Source organism: Lingula anatina, chromosome 1 (genome assembly GCF_051362555.1).
Source record: "Lingula anatina isolate TDL-2025a chromosome 1, LinAna3.0, whole genome shotgun sequence".
Lineage (NCBI taxonomy): Eukaryota > Metazoa > Brachiopoda > Lingulata > Lingulida > Lingulidae > Lingula > Lingula anatina.
Window position 1 is genome coordinate 23532793 of NC_141767.1, and position 20572 is coordinate 23553364.

General features: G+C 34.0%; 2 protein-coding genes across 34 annotated transcripts in view; both read left to right on the forward strand.

Annotated features, from left to right (window-relative positions):
- LOC106157192 (uncharacterized) overlaps positions 1-14852 on the forward strand; it is a 25352-nt gene extending 10500 nt beyond the window's left edge. For both annotated transcript variants that reach the window (XM_013532762.2, XM_087014404.1), the window contains 7 exons: positions 4387-4547; positions 8877-9050; positions 9400-9537; positions 9906-10095; positions 10687-10778; positions 11757-11864; positions 12541-14852. In XM_013532762.2, coding sequence (XP_013388216.1) covers positions 4387-4547; positions 8877-9050; positions 9400-9537; positions 9906-10095; positions 10687-10778; positions 11757-11864; positions 12541-12756 — 1079 coding nt within the window. In that variant the 3' untranslated portion in view covers positions 12757-14852. The remainder of the gene's footprint in view (positions 1-4386; positions 4548-8876; positions 9051-9399; positions 9538-9905; positions 10096-10686; positions 10779-11756; positions 11865-12540) is intronic.
- A 1170-nt stretch (positions 14853-16022) lies between these two features.
- The window catches only part of LOC106157179 (uncharacterized), a 32204-nt gene continuing 27654 nt past the window's right edge, over positions 16023-20572 (forward strand). For 20 of the 32 annotated variants that reach the window (XM_087010722.1, XM_087010771.1, XM_087010749.1 and 17 more), the window contains exon 1: positions 16025-16505. In XM_087010722.1, the coding sequence (XP_086866848.1) occupies positions 16124-16505 (382 nt within the window). In that variant the 5' untranslated portion in view covers positions 16025-16123. Of the gene's footprint in view, positions 16506-19332; positions 19464-20572 lie in introns of those variants that run through there. The other 12 variants (XM_087010847.1, XM_087010818.1, XM_087010841.1 and 9 more) reach the window with 4 other exon arrangements.

The following is a 20572-nucleotide window of genomic DNA, read 5'->3' on the forward strand; positions in this document are numbered from 1 at the left end:
AGTTGGACATTTATAATTGTTCTATTGATATTTTTGATTTTACAACATATTTTTTGATTGATCATATAAAAATGACAATAAATTGATTATTTTGCTTTATGTAAAAAAGGTGTTGAAAATGGAAATAAACTCTTTCAATACAGTTTTCTCTTGTTTACATTTTGGGATTTTCAAAGTATGACTCTGAACTCTATAGGCTAGTCACATTTTCTGAATATCCATGATACTTTTTTATTATTAAAAAATTTATGGTTATTATGCTGTTAAGCATTGTGTAATATTGCATCAAAATTGAACAAAACCCTGCCTCCGTAGTGGTGGTGAAAGGAAAACCATGTCACTTGCTCTTCTCACACTTACAGGAAAGAAACATAGGACTGAAATTCAGCTTCAGTTGAAAAATTGTCTCATTAATTAATTGTTTGGAAGTAATACAGGTTTTTTTGTGAAAATTTTTATCTTTCACATGTTGCAATTTTCAGTGTGGGACTTAGAGCTCCCTTGGGCATGAAGCCCAGTGGTAATCAAATTTTCTTAATGTCCATGTTTTTAATAGTAGATATTTTAAAATTGGTGGTATTTAATTAGTTAATCATTATGTAATGTTGCATCAAAATTGACAAAAAACCAACTTTGTGCTCTGCTACCATTAATATTATGTAAAGTAAAGTGTTACTTTCTATTTTTTTACTATTCTTACAAAAATGATTCTTAGGATTGACATTCAGCTCATATTAGAGAACCAGCTCTATTGGATTATCATTTTTATTAAATTTATGAATTTTTTGTGAAATTTTCATTTTTCTCATTCTGGCACTTTCTAATTGTAAACTTGAACTCTGATGGGCCTGGAGCCTTATGCTTTTACTTTCATCAGTGTTACCTGTACGTTGTGCATAATTAAAATTTGATGTTGATTGTGCAGTTAAACATAATGTATTATTGCATCAGAATTGGTAGTCTCCTGTTTTATTTTGTGCATTATTGTTTTCTGCTTTTCTTAAGGTGTGACTTATGGACCTGAAGACCTTTGATAGACAAATTTGTGTGGTCAGTCTGTAAATTCCCCTTGGGTATTCACTAGGCTAATTTCATTGCTATAAACTCATTTGCCTAATTAAGCGGCCATTAAATGAAATTTCATAAAGCACACTTGTTGATATTTCCCTGTAAACTCCCAAAGGTTAAGCTCTCTGCTAGATAACATAGTGTCCATAATAAGGAAGCAGTGAATAGCAGCTTCATTGGAATTATATTTTTGTTGTTTTCTTTTTAATTTTTTCTCCAACACTGGCATTTTTAAGATGTGATTTTTAACTCCCATCCACCTGAGGCTCTGCACATTTTCAGTATTTCCACATAAGCAGTTGTATTGGTATTTATGTCTTTAAACACGCTGTAATATTATTTTATGCACTGTCATCATTTTTCATATATTGGGACTTTCATCATGTGAATTTTAACTCTCATGGTCCTGAAACTGTAATCTTATTGAAGGGGATTGATTGAGACCATTTTCGGGGTCTCCTGGAAGACAGTCAGATTTTAAAGTTTATATTTACGGGTTTCTGTTGGAAGACCATCAAAATGGAGGATGGATCAACAAAGATACTTTGGAATACTGTCAGAAAATATCTCTGGATCTGCTCCTGTTATTGACCATGTTACCTGTTGTGCATGATTAAAAATCAGTATTGACTGACTGTGCTATTATAAGGATATATTATTGCATCAAAATTGACAAAATGACCTATATTGCATCTTTTTTTTCTGTTTTTTGTCTGTACATTTGACAGCTTTGCTGCCTTGTTAGTCATAGTTCTCCCCAGCTCTGGTCAACTATCATAATGTGACCTTATGGATGTAAAACTAGAGAAAACATATTTGAGATGACTTGCAATAGCTTCATTCTGTTGAAATTGAATTTATACCAGAAGCTTTGTTGTGCATAATATGTCCATTGTAACTGTAGGTTTTCAACCATATAGTGCATGAAATCTCATGCCATTAGCGCCCTGATGAATTGCCCATCAAATAATTTGACAATAATGCACACGCAAAATGGAAGTCATTGAAATATGCTGTAGAAGTAACAAATTGAATGTATGGATTTGGTTGAAAAATATATTATTTAAGCAGGGCTTAGATATAGATTTTTCCCCATGGTGATAATGGTGTGCCTAAATCTTTAATGCTTTGATCACAAAGTCAGTTGACAGGTAATAAAAGCAGAGACAGTAATTATCAGGATAAATACCGGTAGTTGCAAAGTATTTCAAATTTTATAAAGACAAGACTTTTTTAAAGACTTATACAAGTGGAGAAATGCCACATTTCCTAGTAGATATAGAAGATGTGAGACCCAACCTCCTGAGAGAGTCTAAAATTCATTAGGTTACACTTTTGCTCAAAGCAAGGAGGAGGTCGGTGATGGATAAATAGGCTTTGTAATGTTGACAGCATGAAGATAGATACTGTTTAGTATCCAAACGCCACTGCCTCTGACTTAAAGATATTGTCACTCCTTATTTACTGTCTTAAATACATTCTTTTGGGTAATATTGATAATTCTTCAGTGTTCAGTGACTGTATTAATTAACATTTACACGTGTCATCTTATGGGTAACGTCATAATTGTGATTTTGGGGTAAAAACTGAAAAATCGGTTTCTCATATTTCTCTTTTACCTGAGCACCCACGATTACCATTTCAATGCCAATTTAATGACACTATTTAGTACTCCAAAACCATGCCAGCAATTTTTTTAATGTCTCATTTCAGATTTTATCGTTGGTAAAGCAATATAAAGCCTTTCTTTAATGAAAATATGTAATTAGGGGCTCATTACTCCATTACAAAAAACATTTAAACCAAAATGAGGGTACAGGATTGTAGCCCATTCACTCGTGGTCCCTTCTGCCGATTTTCGTGATAAAATCTTGTTCATGAATGAAGTTACGTCCCTTGCTATCTCACCTCAAAATAGATAGGTGTTAAATTGACGATGAAAGTTTTCAGTTGCCTATGCTTACACATTGCAATGAGAAATATAATCGCTGATATTTTATATTTTCAAGGGTTTTTTCATTGTTTTAAATCAGCACAAAGATAGATGCATAATTGAATGATTAGATGCATGAAAAATCTCATTTTCGGTATCTGAATGATAACAAAGGGTAGCAATATCCTTAACTAGTGCTGTTTACACCTGAAATAACTTATAGTCCTGATATTGTCCAAATTGGGTCATTTCCAGACAGCCTGTTTCCCAAAGGAACTTAGGGTTTGGATCTTACCTGAGACTGCCTTACTCAGGACTGAGGTGCCAGACTAAGTGAGGTTACGGAATGTTGAGCTTTTTGACTAAGAGTGTTGCTGGAATGATAGAAAAATGCCTTAAATCATTTTTGTTGGTTATCAAATAAATAAATAAATAAATGCATTTGCACTATTGTATGTTTTCTAGTTGATTAGTTTAATTAACAGAGGGAAAATAATTTTAAGCTTTTTGGTTTGATGCAGGCAAAAACTGATAAACAGCAGAAAATTGCAGAAATCATTGCCCTGAAACTGAAAAAGTACATGAAATTTTTTTTGTCTTTAAACTGTTCTTAAGTATTATTTACTTGTGTTATTTTAGTTAGTTAAATTTTTCTATTAAGGAAGAGTTTTTCAATGTTGAGAGTATGTAACTGCTTTATCACTGAAAAAAATTATGTCACAGGATGGAATGAAAACCTGATTGAATTGGGACATTATTTAACCCCCAATACCAGGATACAGTTATTTTCCAAATAAATAAATAAATAAATAAATAAAGTAAATGTCAAAGAATACCCCTAGCTGTATTTGTGAAGACCTCAGTGTTCTTTATGGATACCATATTGACGGTTCATTGTGTATGTAATAGTATTAAATGTTCAGTAATAATCTAACTCATGCTTGAAATATGACATTACTTTCCCATTACAGTAGTAACATTTGACCGTAATATGATCATTATAGAGCAGTTGTCATATGGAACCTTGTGATATAAAGTGGTGATTCAGGATGAGATTTTTCCACCAAAGTTCAGCTTATTGATTCATGCGTTCATGTGGCATATTGGCTTTGTGGTGGAAAAAAATGTGTGACCCAAAAGCTCCCTTGGTAGTAATTGCACATGCAGATAATATTATCCTCATAATTCATTGATACACATTACTTATATATCATGAAAATGTTCAGTGTATCGGATATATTTTTATAGAGATATTATGTTTAGTTGTCAGTTTTTATTTTCATAGTGAAATGAAAATGTCTATTTATTCATATATTATTGGTGTTTTTTTCTTCATTGTCAGTAACACAGGTAACAAAGTATGACAATACTGTTTATGTTCTCAGGTGGACCTGGCTCAAAGAAAGGCTTTATAGTTGACAACCTGGTCCAGACTTTTGGCTTCAAGTTGGTTAGTCTGGAAGATCTCATTCTCTTGGAACTGCCAAAGAAACTCAAGATGACGAACCATGTGGATGGAATTGATGACATCAAGCAGATTGTCAGGGTAAATTTACCTCCAAGTATATCTATCTTAAAAGATATTATTCAGAGCTTATTGAAAACAGTAGTCAACATGTTGAACCAATATTGGTTACTCAAGAAAGCAGTTCTGATGAACCTCTTGAAATGATGGTATAAGACAATATGAATGCTTCATGTGATAATGATACTTCACAGCCATATGTGCATGCAATTGTTTGCCTGAGTGTCAGTGATCATTAGGATTTCAGTGCATGGAATTTCACTAAATTAATCATGCTTATCATTTTTTTTCTGATTTTGCTTAGTGCATTATATAACACTTGCCAGCATATACAGCTATAGTTTTTATAATGGTGCCATATTCTGTCAATGTTATCATTGCAGCAACAAAGTAAATATTTCACTATGTATGCAAAACATCGTGTTTTATTTAATGTGTATATCAAAATGTAAATTATCATTCATCTAGTTGTAATGTTCAAAGACAAAAATATTAACTCTAATACTGGACTCTTACGTAGATCTGCTAGATGTTTTGCATAGACTCCAATGTTTTGTCTTGTATTACAAGGACATTTTCAGGGAACTGTCACTGCAGGTGACACTGCTGGTGGTATTGTAGTTGTCACATAGCAGTTGTCATTTCCAGCTACACCATGTGTGGGACCAGGCCCTGGTCATGTGACAACTGCAGTACCGGCAAATAAAAGACAAAATGCTGGAGTCTCTGCAAAACATTGAGCAGATCTGTATGAGTGTCCAGTATTAAAATTAATATTTTTGCCTTTGATTTAATGCGTATGTTTCTACCTTTTTACAGCAGGTGGCCTATACAGCGCTTTCTCAGTGGACTGTATTTTCAGATGTTTTCTTCAATTCTGCCCCTGGGTAGAAGCTAGCTCTAGGCCAGTCTTGCTTCTTTTACCACTTTGAGATCTTTTGGGACAGCCAGCTTAATTTCCCCTTCCCCCACTTTGTTTTTTATATGATCTGGCCAATCTTTGTCCCCATTGTTTTGTATTTCATGACTGGGTAAATTTCACCTTCTTTTAGCTTTATCATCGGGAAGTAGACAGTCACCAATGCATTGAAAAACAGTCAAAGCAATAAACGAGTTAGTTAAAGAAAAGGCGACTTTGCAATATAACCCAGCCAGACCTAGAATATTGCCAAGGTTTGCAATTAAGCTTTCTACATCCCATAGTAGGTGTAAAACGGATGGTTCTGAACATTAGCGAAGTAAAGCAAAGCCAGTTTGTGCAGCATTGTTTGCATGCAAGGGTGGTGTGGGAGCCAATTAAAACAAAGGATAATCTGTTAGTCAATAACAGGATAGTGTTCTACTTTTAATGTAAAAATTCAAAGACAGTTCATATCATGCATAGCTTTAAACAGTATGGGTGTCAGATATTGCAACAAGAGCAACTTTTGGAAATGGCATTGCTCAGTTTGAAGAATGACAGAACTACCTATCTATATAAATTGAAACAGTTTTTGTGATATGTTAGTAGTTATGTGTGGCAGTAGTATTGATTTGATGCCCAGGGCTGCTGGACATGCAATTTTGCCTGAATCCGATGAGTGGACAATTAACTGGCTTGTGACTTTACAGCTTATTTCAAGTGCACTATATAACAGCATTAAGTTTTCTAGGAACTGGTGTGGCTGACGTGAACATTCCGTGATCACAATGCCATACTCAGACTGTTCTCTGAGTATTTTTAAATGAACATTGCTTTGGGGGAAGAAAGTTTATTTCAAAATGAAGATAAATTGCCCTGTGTGGTATACATAATTTAATAATGGTAGAGGCACACAAGAAATATGGTTTTATTAAAGAAGGGAGATCTTTGGGGCGTAATCATGCAGGAAGTTAGGCCGTAGCAAATATGTCTTCTATCATTCAAATGTTATATAGCCGCTTGTATGTTGAATTGATTAATTATCAACATATCTTATGATTAATTTTAAAAAGTGTTGATAGTAAGCCATTAAGATGACTTAAAATTACAATCCATTTTTCTTACCATAATCTGAGCACACCAACCCTGAGGCTGTGACATTGGCTCTCAGATGCACAGTCCGTAAAAGTAATCTTTATAAATTGCCTAATCTTTTCTTTTTCTAAACAACAGATTTAAATGTTTGGAGCATTGTGATTTGTTACCAGGGATAACTCGACAAAAGGGAATATTTACCACATTCCTGTGGTCTCCACAGATTTGAAGAGGAAAATTGGTAGAGATACAGCTTTCCATTAATACATAGGATATTAAAACATTATTCTCAGGTGTTTTGGTTGCTTTAGACCAGTGCATTAAGTATTAACTGGTTGCCTTAAGCATCAAATGTAGTTATATATAAATAAGCATGACCAAAGTGAACTGTAATGCATTACTTAAGCTCCATAACGCTTGACAATGTCCCTATGGCTTTTTGAATAGGAGGCAGCTTCCTGGAGGAAAGTAGTGAACAGACAATAGTGCTTATGTGAATAAGTAGGAAAAAGGTTGGCTGAAATATAAATCTGCTGGAGTAATGATACTTGGAGCTCTTTTGATAAGTAATCAATAGATAGTGTCTTTATTATTGAAGACCTCCAACTGTAAGCCCATTATGCCAATCCTCAAGTCCGATGCTTATTTTCACCTCTGTACCCACATACTTATTCAATTCATTATACAGCTAGAAACAATTTTATTTGCCAAATTCTAACATTTTTCCACAATTACCAGTATTAATTTGTTATTTGCAGCTCTAATCTTTTATAAAAATTGTCTTGACTCTATAAAAGCACTAACAAGTTAGGAAAATGTCATCTAGAATCATGAAGTATTATATATAGATGCAGCTTTCTTAGATGTAAAAAAAGCTTATTTAAATTTTTTTATTTTTTAGACCGTCGCCATAAATAAACGTTTGACTACGCCAAACTTCCCTTTTGCGAAAAACCATTAGTAATTTTTTTGCAAGCATTTCTGTGATGTTTGCCTCTTAAGTGCCAAATTTCATTTTTGTTTTACTTTTAATTCATTAGAAGGCTTTACTAGGCAAAAAGAATTGTTCAGTTTGAATATATGCATTATTGCTTAATTTTCACAAAAGATATCAGCACAAGACCATGGTGATGTATTAACTCTAGAGTACACTTGATTACATTTTAAAAGATATGCTGATATAACAAAATTAAATGTATATTGATGGTTTTAAGCCATACCTGCTATTATTTTATCTAATATTATTTATTTTAATTTAGAATTTATCATTGAAACTGTTTCTTTTAATTTCCTAGTTTAATGCCTCTTTATATTCCTTTCTGGATTACTGGTTCCATTTGAATGATCAGTTTATTTCTGTAGCAAATCTAGGATCCAAAATCTTATCCTCTTATTTTGGATCCTAGAGAAAATTGAGCAAGCAGGAGAAGTCATTATGGTTAAATATGCATGAAATTATGCTGAATCAGTCATGCAAAATTTTATTTTATCATTTTTTTAAGCATATCCCCATCAAATTTTAGAACTAAAATGCTTTGCATAAGACACTGATATTTCTTAAGGCATATAAAGCACCAAGGGGTTTTAAGAAATATCTACATGAGAGTGTGATTTTTACTTTTTTTCCCCAGTGGAATCTTAACTGTAATCATGGATGTCTCTTCTAAAAGGCTTTGGTTATGATCTGATTATTTTTGATCCCCACCTGGATTGAATTTGGTCCATTTTTTATTTAAGTTTTCTTGCAACATAATAAGTGAGTTAAGACAGAAGCCCTGAGATGATACCTTGTAGAGATTCAAAGATTTGGTTGTTATATAGTATAATGGTGTTTCAACTTTAAACATCGGATTTTGGTGGTACAGTTAATATAGTGATGGTGATGACATTTAATTTTGCCAAATGACTTTTCATTAATGCTCACTGAATAATATTGCACAGTAATATTCTAGGAAATTGGTTTGAAAACCAGTGTTATGCTAATATAGAACATTCTGGCATAATCGGCCTTACATCATAAATTTCAGGCTGACAACTTCGAAAACAGAGGGCTTTAATAGCACAGTTTATTAACAATATAATGCATGCAATGATTTTTATTAATACAGAATTTGTGAATGTGTTTTTTAAAACAAAGAATAAATAAAATGAAATATTCACAAATTAAGGAAAAGATAGAATGTCACTTTGCTGTTGGCTTCTTATACGTCAGCTCCTCAATCAGATTTAACCATATAATCTGTTATACCAATAATGTCCAGACTTCATGTGTAGATATATATATCAAAATCCACACTTTTCAGGATAAGCAAGTAGAATCATGTGGTGTTTCTCTTTTTTTTTCATCCCACCAGGATAAGCCTTCACTCCTTTCACTGTCTTGGACTCTGGAACATCTTGAACGCCATCTGGAGGGAGATCTCCAAGCCACTTACCTGGTTGACGTCATTCCAAATCTCAAGTGGATGCTGCTGTCAGACACTTTAATAAAGAATCCCACAGATGAACTTCAGGAGCTAGAAAAAAAGGTGTTTACAAAATGTCTAGGGTGAAGTTTTCCTGGGGATAACATGCTGGTTCATCTGTGAGAGTGGAATATTTGCCAAATGAAAAATTTAATCAGTGGGCATAATAAGTTTCATTTGGGATGATTATTGAACAGGCATGCAGTGTTGTAGAAAGGAAATATCTCCTTGATCTAACGGCAAAATGGAAAATAAATGCTATTGTGATTACACAAATTACTTCATTAAAATGGAACAGTAATGCAGTGAAGAGATGCTAAAATAACTGTTCAATACCCCTACGTTTTTTGAAAAGAGAAAGCAAAGACAGATTACAAAGCAATACCATTATATTTTCTTTGTGCTTTTGCAGTACCCTATAGCATTTGCTCTAAACCTTGCAATCAAAGAGAGTGATGTTATAAAGAAAATAAAGCCTCTCCCTGCAGTAGGTGAAGTCCAACCCGCAGAGGGTCAGCAGACGGACGAGGTCGATTCCTCCAGGACAGAGGTAGGTGTATTGACAGGAAGGGGAAGAAGTCAAGGCACTGTACTGTTAAAAAGTCAATAGCAAAACATGATAATGGATATTGTGTGAAATGCCATGTATATTCTTACATCATCGTTATTTTTTTCAAAACTAAAATCATTGCTGATGATTGTATATCTTATATAGTAAAATGATAATGTTTTTTTCCTTTATTACCGTACTTATTTATCCATTTATTTATTTATTTTTGTTAAAACTGTTTATAAGTGAAAATATTATATAGTTATGTGCTGCTGAAATGTGTACCTGGAAATCAGTAATCAAATTTGATTATGGTGATATTAGTATTTGGATAACAATGATTGTCACTGTGTCTTTGTATATTTTAGAAACGAGCTAAGCTTTATGAGACTTCAGCTAAGTCTTGGCTTCACCACTTTGAGCTATCTGACAGGCTGGTTTCTATAGACATGTCTTCAACACAACCACAGCATGTGTATGACAAGTTGAGACAGTTTTTTATAGAACTGGGAGCAACCTCAGTGAGGACTGTAAATTCTATAGTTTTGTTTGGTTTTGGTAAGTTTTATTACCTATATAGCTGCAAGGTGATGAGTTCATTGTTTTCATCTCTGTCTACTAATTGGAAACCTTGAAATAAAGGGCTTTTTACTTTGGTTGTGGAAAACAAAGCTATTTAAAGACCCTTTCCTTTCTGTATAACTGAATGTCCTAATCCTGTCCTTTTTTGTTAAGCCAGACATTTTAAGATAAAATTCAAAACTAATATGTGGTTAATGCATACTTTGAACTTCCATAATCACATCAGTCCTTTTCCTCTTGCAGCTAGATTGATCACTGTGCATATTTTATCCCAGAGCTTATTTCCTCTTCATGGGCAAAAAATATCCTTAATGATTTCTGGTTTGACTAATGATTCATGTTTTATGTGCTTTAACCTACCCCATCGGATCCAAATAGCATACTCTCGGAGATGGATTAACATTGAAAATCTACCCTACTCCAGCAGATAGTCCAGTGATGCCCCATCAATTTACTCAATAACACAAGAATAACCAAAAGAGCAGACTTCTTAGAGTAGCATGAATGTTTTGCATGTTATTTCTTAGAAGTGATTTGTTTGTGATACCAATTCTTTTGTAATTCTAGATGAACAGGAGCTGTCTGATGTGAACATTGACTATTATGGGATGTCAAAGGTGAAATTACAGTCAGTTGTTGCTGATCCTATGGCTTCCACAGTAAGATATACATATGTTTACAGATGTACTGATGAAAAAAAATGAAAATAGATTTGTGAGAGAAGATGGAATATTATTTCTTACATTGTCACTTTATAGAAATGCTCTATTTTACACCTAGAGAACATTATGCAGGGACAGACGGAGGCCGTCTTCTGGGTCTTCAGGAAGACGGTTAGAATTTTTAAAGTTTACATTGACAGGAATCTAAATTTTCTGTTGAAAGATGGTCAAAAATGGAGGATGGGTCAACAAAGATAATTTGGAAGATTATCAGAAAATATCTCTTCTCTGAATTGACCAGGATGTGGTGTCTCTTCCCCCTGAAATAGTTGGAGTGTAAAATTTAGGAAATGTAGCCTGACAGAGGCATTTTTTTCTATTAACAGAAAGCATTTATGCATAGAATGAGTGCTCATGAAATGGAGATCACCCTGTTGTATTTATTTACATGGTGGTTTGCATTTATGAATCCTACAGGAAATGTATTGATCGGCCACAGTGTACAAGGGAAGTGGTGCTTAAGCATCTCAGCAGACATCAGTTACACGTTGTCGCGGTAGTTGAACATTGGGAAGAGTAATGCAATAGTAACCAAGTTATTTTGGCCAGCATTTGTACTTTTACTGAAATAAGCATGTTTTATATTGTCTAGTGACCATTGTTTTGGCAAGCTTATCATGGAATTGTCATGGAATTAAATTAGGAAATTGGCAGACATTATATACCATTTAGGATTTCTGTAGAAGTGTGAGTGGGTATAGTTCACATGGATGAAATCTCTTTGGAGATAGAAATGACAAATTTTCACTAAATATTTTATTGAAATTCAATGTAATAAAATTTGTTTAATGGTAACACCCATTTTAATGAAACGCAAACTATGGTCATAAAGCATTTAAAATATATTAACTATAGTTTTGTGATTGTCTGATAGCCCAATTGTATGTTTTTGATATGAACAGTTTTCCCTTTTAGGAACAGCTGATATCAGACTTGTGTAAGCACCTCGAGAACTGCACTGAAACGGAATCATTTGCAGTAGAACTGGATGGAACGTCCATTAAGAAGGAAGCTAGTGACAAGGTATTGTAATTTAAAATCTGTCAAAAGCTTTCTAAAGAATAGCTTTTCCACTAAAAAAATGATTATAAATGCATTTGATGTTTTTTTTCTCTGAACAAAAGTGCAGCCTCACTGCAAATTGGTTTTATTGTAAATTTTTTCCCATTGGTACAAAAGGAATTTGCCTCTGAATGTGTTTGTACAGATGTGATAGGTGAGATAGATTTTCCATCGTCATTAATCATCATGTGAATTGTTTATCACTTGTAAATTGGGAATGTTATTCCTATTTCTGCATAGCATTATTCAGAAGTATTTAATGTCAAAAAAGTTTGCCTGCAAGATAATATTATTTGCCACATTGCAGCATTGCACCTAAAAACATGATTGGCACAATTATGTGGGTTCTTTCCAGTGTAAAGAATATTGGCGAAATGCTAAACATATTTTTATTTGAAAAAATAAACTAAAGAATGTTTGAATTTTTTCCCAAAATTTCTTTCTGTTTTTTTTCACATATTGAAATTGGCTAAAAAAAATTGAACCTGGCGTGAGCCCACAGCTGTTTATTTACTTTCTTGAAAATTGCTGAATATTTTTTTTTTTATATTTTATGATTAGGCTAAAGATGTAGCTTGATTTCACAAATGTGAATTTTTTGAAAATGCATGATGATGAGCCTCTTTTACTATTCCAGTGTTTAGAGAAAGCTACTCTTTTCCTAAATGATATTGAGCAGACAACGTTGGATTCAGTTCTCCACTGTACTCCTAGTAAAGGCAGACCTCAAAACAATAAAAAGTTCAAAGCTATTATGTCAACAGAAGGGGACATTTGTCTTTTCCCAGAGGACACTCATAATAGCACGTGTAAGCATATAGCACAATGTATGGCCAAAGTGAGACAAAGATGATGGTTGTCGGAAGAGTTGGGAAAAGATTGCCTGGAACAGAGAGAAATTATCTCTACTTGCCTGAATGTGGTGAAATGCACAGGTTGTCAGTGATGCACTCCAAGGAACATGTTGAATGAGCAGATTAAACATAAACATATATCTCATCAAGATTTGACTTAGAACTAGAAAAGCACTGCGAGGGCGCAGACCTCCGCCAAGGCAGCAAAGTCTCCACCCAATGCCATTTCACCCTTAAATTTTCATTGTATAATGATTTAGTTTTTTGATTTTTGATTGTTTATTGATTATTGATTGATTATTGATCCAGATCACCACCAAAAACTAATCATCTGTTTCTTAGCCCACTTCTGACAGTTCCTGAAAATTTCATCAAAATCAGTCTTTTTGAGTTATGTTGATGACAGACAGACAAACAAACAAACAAACGGGGGTGAAAACATTACCTCCTTGGCGGAGGTAATAAAAGGAGTAAATTTACAGCATTATATATTTCACGTTACAAAGCAGTGCTAAGTATAATTTTATGAAACTGAAAATATACATACTTAGTTAAATCACTCCTCTTGATGCTCATGTATAACAAAAGATTTAGTAAGAAGACACCAGTTGCTTAATTCATCATCACTGCCTTTGTTCCAGAAAAAAAAGGACACCAAACAGAGTAACTGATATCTTAATGTTAAATTTATGGAATGATGGGGTAAAAAGTCACTGACAACTCTATATGAATATCTATATATGCAGGGTTTAAACGGTATTGCTAATACATGTACACTTAAATCAATTTACAATATTTCTAGTCACAAATTTGCAAGTCAAAAAAATGCTTATACACTTTTTTGAAACATTTTGTATTTCTTATTGTTTGTCTTTTAAAATGGTCAATTTTTATTAAATACATGGAATTTATTTTTTGAACGTGTCCATTTTTTTTTTTTTTTTTTTTTGAGAATGTGAATGTAAATAGGTATCATCCAGGATTGATACTTCATTTTCAAAAAGAATCTGATATGTGTATTCACAAATAGAGGCAGAGAAGTTTGTGTTCATTTTTTTATATCATGAAATCAATCCAGTGCATTTAAACACACATAACCCAAAAGCATTTTAAGCTTGTTTAGGTGCTGTTGCCATATTAGTTTGGGAATACACTGAAATACTGTTTTGCATAACCTGCATTTTCTTAAGCACTGTACTACTGAAGTACTGGGTAGAGTGTGCAGAGCAAATAAACCAGTCCTTCATTACTACATTAATGCAAGGGTGAGATATTGCTTTTTGTATTCTATTCTTTAAGTTTCACTGAAAGTTGTAGAACACAGAAAATGTAACAATATATAGTTTTTTTTAACTCGAGTTATTCATTTACAACAAGTAAATTTTTATATGCCATTGATTATTTATACAGACAATCAAAACTGTTTATTTTGCCATTTAGCTAGTCACCCCTGGTATTAAAACTAAATCAGCGTACCAAAGTGATTTCACACAGACACAGAATTATTGTAGATGTCACTGGGTCAGTTTTATTTTATATTCTTACGTAGTTGTGTATTCCTCAGGTGCTGCAGGGAGTTTGAAACTCCTTGGGTGCTAGTATTACTTTGATCTGCAATTTTTTTTCATTCATTAAGTGTGGAACTTAACATAGTATTTATTGGGAATTGATGGACTTTCCTTTTTTCAAGCTGTGTGTATTCCAGTTGAAGCACATATACTCAGTATTTTTTCATGTGGAAGTTGTTGTATTATTTTTTCAAAGAAAGGGTCTTACATTATACGTTTGCATTGTAGGGGGCACTTAAATTTTAATAGCTATTCATATATATTGAGTTGTCATCATTCAAAGACCACCATTAAAATATATGATATATGGTAAACCCAACAGTCTCTTCTTAAATTTTCTAAAATATCCATTTCTATTTAGGTAGTACATGATCGAATTAACACACAGAGAGCATGCTTGTGTGCATTTGTTTTGGAGATATTAACTAACCTTTTTACAGCATTTTTTAGACATTTAATATCATAGATATTATTTTGCATTCTTTTTTTCCTTTGGTCATTTATATGAAATACAATTTTCAAAACAATATATGTTTGAGGTCTTATTCTGATGGTCAAGGACATAACTTACACTGATGTGTCAAGTAATAATAAAAACCATTCATTTGTTGTTTCTCCATAGCTCGGGGTGTTTTTGGCACCTGAATTTTTTAAATTTCATTAATATAGTTGAATTTCAGATATATTGGAAATTATTATCTGTACCTGAAATATCTTGCCTAAATCCCAACTATTTGTGATGTCCATTTATTATTTTTTTTTTTAAGTTTCTTTCAAACCCATACTTTGGCTTAATTTATACCACCTTCCTGTTACCCATTTTTCTGCTTAGCTTACCTTTATTTCCTTGCAACACATTTAGTTTTTATTGAAAGTTGTTGGACCAAAAAGGTTAATTAAAGAGAAGTGACAAAGGAATCCATTTCATATTTTCAGTAAGATGTCATCTAACCATTGCATTTTCTTCATCTTTTTATTATCCAAATATGTTACTGTAAATTGTTATGGGGCAAAGGTTAATTTCATTTCTTTAGAAACTTACATATGTCAGCTGTCTCTCTCCGTTTAAATAATACACACACATAAAATTTATGATGAAAACATATTCACAGGTTGAGATTTAAGATTTAAAACTTACTTTTGATAAAGATGAGTGTGATACTGAGGAGTGTTCAAAAAGGGAAATGTTCAAATATTTGTTTTACTGTGACCAATAAAGCCTGGCAACACCACATTGACATATTTTACCAATCCGCAATTCATAAAAGTTGTCAACAATATATTTCAAGATAAGAGTAGTATGTGTAAAATGTTACATTTATATCCAAAAAGATGTAAAATATAGTATGCCTGGCTGACAAAAACCCAACAAGTTGACTAGAATGATTCAACTCAAGACAACTGCCCCTTTCTCTTTTCTTGCCTAATGAATTTACACGAAATTGTGTGTAAGAAAAGTATCTCTTTATTTTGATAATGATATGTTGCTGATACAACTGTTAAGGAAGAAAATATCGTATGACTTTAGTCTGAAAACAAAAATCAGTTTGGATTTTAATAAACAACAATTTCGGCATATGCCATCCTTTAAAGTTATTATTTTCATACTATCTCTATAATCTTGTTTCTTCTCTCTATCTTTTAACACGACGGTGGGTGTGGTGTCCTGAAATGCCCCCTGGCGAGAGGCCATATTTCATGTGACGTAGTCACGTGACCCGTACACGCTGCCATATTTGTTGTCATTGCAGACACGCTTATTACCGTGGTAAGTCCTGGAGGAATAACGTCGATAATAATGAGTTCGTATGTGCCAGAAGACGCACCACAAGTGCGTTTATGTCACTTGCGTAAATGGAGTGACTTCAACGGCTATGGCTTTAATCTCCACGCTGAGAAAGGAAAAGCAGGCCAGTACATTGGTAAAGTGGATCCGGATTCCCCCGCAGAGGCGGCACGTCTCAAAGAAGGGGACAGAATCGTTGAAGTCAATGGAGTAAATATTGGCAACGAGAACCACCAGCAGGTCGTCAGCAGGGTGAAAGCTGGAGGGGATGAGACCAGATTGTTAGTGGTAGATGCTGAGGCGGATAACTATTACAAGGAGCATAAGATTGTCATCAGAAATGACCTTCCATCAGTAGTGGTATTTGCAACACCAGCAGACCGCAATAGTAAAGGTAAGCTTCCCTGACTCATTTAGCCCCAAACTGAAGGGTAAGACGGGATCGAAGGCTACGCCCACAATTCACCTTCAGACTTAAAAAGATTCACACTTTTTGAATACAAGCAACAAGTGTCAGATAGTGCCCAAATGCTATTTGAAACGGCTGGGGAGTGGTAACTGTTGAGTAAACAAATAAAGTACTGAGGGCAGATTTTATCAGAAGATTTTATCTGACTAGACTAGATTGAGAGTGGGTGTTCTTCATTTCACAGCTAGTTGACTTATCCCGGCTACTCAAGCTGGCAAATCCCTGTTTGCTATGTTTTTAATGTAGTGCCTAATGGCATATTTGCAGCAAGAGTACACTGGAAAAAATAGCAATAAAAAAGTCAAATATAGCACTTTTAAAGCAAACAGTTGGGATCTCTAACCCATAGTGTTCAGGATCCTAAAATTGTAACTTGGACAAATAAAGTGAGTTATTCATCCCCAGTTGTAATTGGAATATCCCTTCCATGTGTGCCACATGGGAAGTTTGAAGTGAGAGGTTAATTAATTGAGAGTGAGATGATATTATATTTCCCACCCCTAAGGCACAAGCGTACTCTTTTTCCAATTTGTGTACCCACATTAAATAAAGGTGTCATGATACAACCTGAATATCCAAGTATAGTTTTTCCCAATTAATTCAAGCTCGACAAAAATAGGTGTGCTATACTTAAATTATTCTCATTTCCCTGGGGAGTGAACAACCCTAGCAAGTGATACAGTTCAACTTCAAATAAATGCACCATGACCAGACCTTCACCCCACCTTTTTAAACCGAGGAGATAGAAACACCTCTTTCAGAATGAATTTTGTCATGCCTGAACTATTAGGGATCATATACCCGTGATTACCAAAGTTATGGGGACAACATAAAGCTTTATATAATAAAAATGATGTATTGGGCACAGAAATGTTATTATAGTTGAAGGTTCTCTAACTACTATACAAAATACAGTGTTATGCAACATGCATTATAAAAAGCTACCAGCAAGTGAATAAGACCCCTTTATGGTGACTCGAAGTTTTATGGCCTGTGATATGTGCTTCTTTGAAGGACAGGAGATCTGCTGGATCTGTCCACTAACCAGGAAAGTTTTCAAAACTTCACTGGCAGAGTAATATAACACCTTCCTTAACAGCACACACTGAAAAGGCACCAAAAGCATTATGTACAAACAATACATATGGCACCTCTCCAGTTGTCTGTAGTAAGGAGATGACAAGGTGCTGGATTCACACGCCTGTTACACCAGACTAGATATGCAGGTATGTTACTCAACTGGAGTGTGATTGTGGCCTGCCTATTGAATCGATTGGGTCGATAGAGATCAACCAAAATAACTATTTGTTTGTTTTTCCTCTTTTTCCCCCCTAATTTCCCCCCCAAAAAATGACTTTGCCATGCCTTATCAAATGATTGTGGATTTTGGAACAAACATGCCAATCTTCTGCTTTGAAGTCCATCAAACAGTATAGATAAATCCTGTCTGCCTTGACTCCTCAGTTATACCTACAACCTTTTTATGCCTCCCCCCAGCCTTATATGGCCCTACCTCAACAAAGAGGCTTGATACCACTGCTTAACGTGAGAACTTTTTCCATAGTTTTTCTGTTATGTGACAAGAGATAAGCGAGTTGATATCTTCCACAAACATGGATGTTTCAGTGACTTGGTGATTAATGAACTGATTATAACTCATCCGTGGTGGTGTATTTAGTGCCTAGTCTAGCATACTAGTCTATCAACAAAACATATTGTGACCTCAGCAGAGAAAAACAAGATTGACTGACCTGTTAAACACATATTTTATTACCCCTGATATGGTATGGGGGAAGCCATTTAGTTTTATTTAACATTTTTATGAGTGGATACAGCTAGGACTCGGTGATTGAGTCCTAGGATAAAGTGGTAAAAACATGAGATGTTATTTCTGTGAAATGTATATATTTGAAATATAATATACACTCTTTGCTTAGATTGCTGTAAAGATAATTTGTTTTAGATTTGGTCAGTAAAATCAATTTTTTTTTATCGTATTGTAAGTAGAATTTGGTATTTAAAACTTCCTGGTACATAAAAATATGGTGACAATAATGATGATAAATTGAGTTAAAAGATTTCAAGTTCTTTTACAGAAACAAGACTAGGGGATTGATCAAATTTATCAGAAGTGCCTTGCTGTGTATTTATTTACAGAAACAAGATTAGGGAATTGATCAAATGTATCAAAGAAAGAAAAAATTGGAAAAAAATAAGCAAAACTACAACCAAACAGATAATGGATATTTACCCTCTACCAGTAGGGCCAACTGACTGGTTTTTCACTAGATATACGCAGATAATGGCTCTGGCTAAATATGGTCAGTCTTTTAACTGGCTGGTGGAAAATGTGCTTCTACTATCTGCTGTCCTGGTAGAGGGTAATGGCTATTCATCAACTGAAGTGATATTTTGAGATATAGGCTTGATGCATTGGCTCCTTTCTATTCCTTTAATAATTTTCATCCGTGAATTAGATATAAATGCAATGCTGAATTAGATATAAATGCAATGCATGCACATAATTATTATTGCTGGTTAGTCAAGTCCCCTTGATATTGAGATATGTGACTAAAGTGGTCACTCTTTAGGTGTCAGTGATTAGAACGATTTGAAAGACATTTGTCTGCTTATCATTTCATTGTCTTTGATGGTTTCCTATAAATGATCAATGTAACTTACACTTTGTCATGTAACTTAAGTGTACAAGGTTTAGCCTTACGTGTATATATTAACTACTTGGGGCCAATAATTGTCACAGTAGAGGTCTTAACTCACACATACAAAGTTTGCGTATTGCCTTTGTGGTATATTGTATTCAAAAGATGGATGATGTCGGAATGGATGGCCAGGATATGGCAAACAATGAGAATATTCTGAAAGGTATTTGAATTAATTTGAAATAATTTTAGTGAAACCCTTTGGTTGTTGTTTTATCCTATATTGCACTATATATCCTTCCTTTTTTAATGCTCAGGTGATAGCAATTCATCAGTGGGATGGAATCCTTTCAGCATCATCTTCAAACAGACATTACATATTGATTACCTTTTAACCTATCCGAGACTGATATATTTCAATTGAATTTTGTTTCCACTAAGTAATTTTATTATGGTGAAACTTATGGTGTTATTGTGAGTTATCTGTATAACTGAAATAGGAGAAATAAGTTGACTGATAGGCTGAGGATATTTCTAGGTAATTGCACTTGTCATCTCTTTTATTTGATGTCAGCCATGATATTATGATTAGGATTTTATGAAACAGTTCCTCCTGTGAGTTGGATACCTCCTAACTGAGATGTTTTAAACTCTCAAAAGGATACTGTTTGAGATGAATAATAAAAGGCAGATCTGTGAGATTGCATTTAGCATTTGGAGGCTGTTAGGGGACACCAATTTGTGTGATTGATGAAATGGAAACAGCATGTACATGACAGATCATGAACAGCCTGCTGGTTCTAGTAATACCACTCCAGCAGCCCTTGTTTTACATCTTTTCAATATATATTCTTGTTAATACAGACACACAATACAAATTGTCATTGCATTGATTTGTTCTGTGCATTTTAACTATTCCTTACATTTTGTTGTACGATGGTCTGAATGTAATTGATTTGGAAATGTTTAGTACATATTGTGAAATTTTTGCTCTGTTTTTATTTTATTAATCGCACTTTTCTTGTTGTCAGTGGTCTGTTAAAGAAGCATGATTGAGTCCATTTTGCCAAAAAGAAGACCTGCTTAGTATAATTTTAGTAAAGGTTCTTATCTGTAGGAGTGAACTTTTTGTTAATAAACACCATTTCAGCCCACTCATCCATTCCACAGTACTTTGTGTGGTTTTCCTATCCCCCAAGTGACAACGCCATAGTGCGTGCTCTGTAGCAGTGGTAGTATAAGTCATGTCTCAGAGTTCACGTAATTTGTATACTGTCCCTTTGTAGGAGGTAATGAAGGTGGTGTAAAAGGAGGCCCCACCTAGCAATCTGG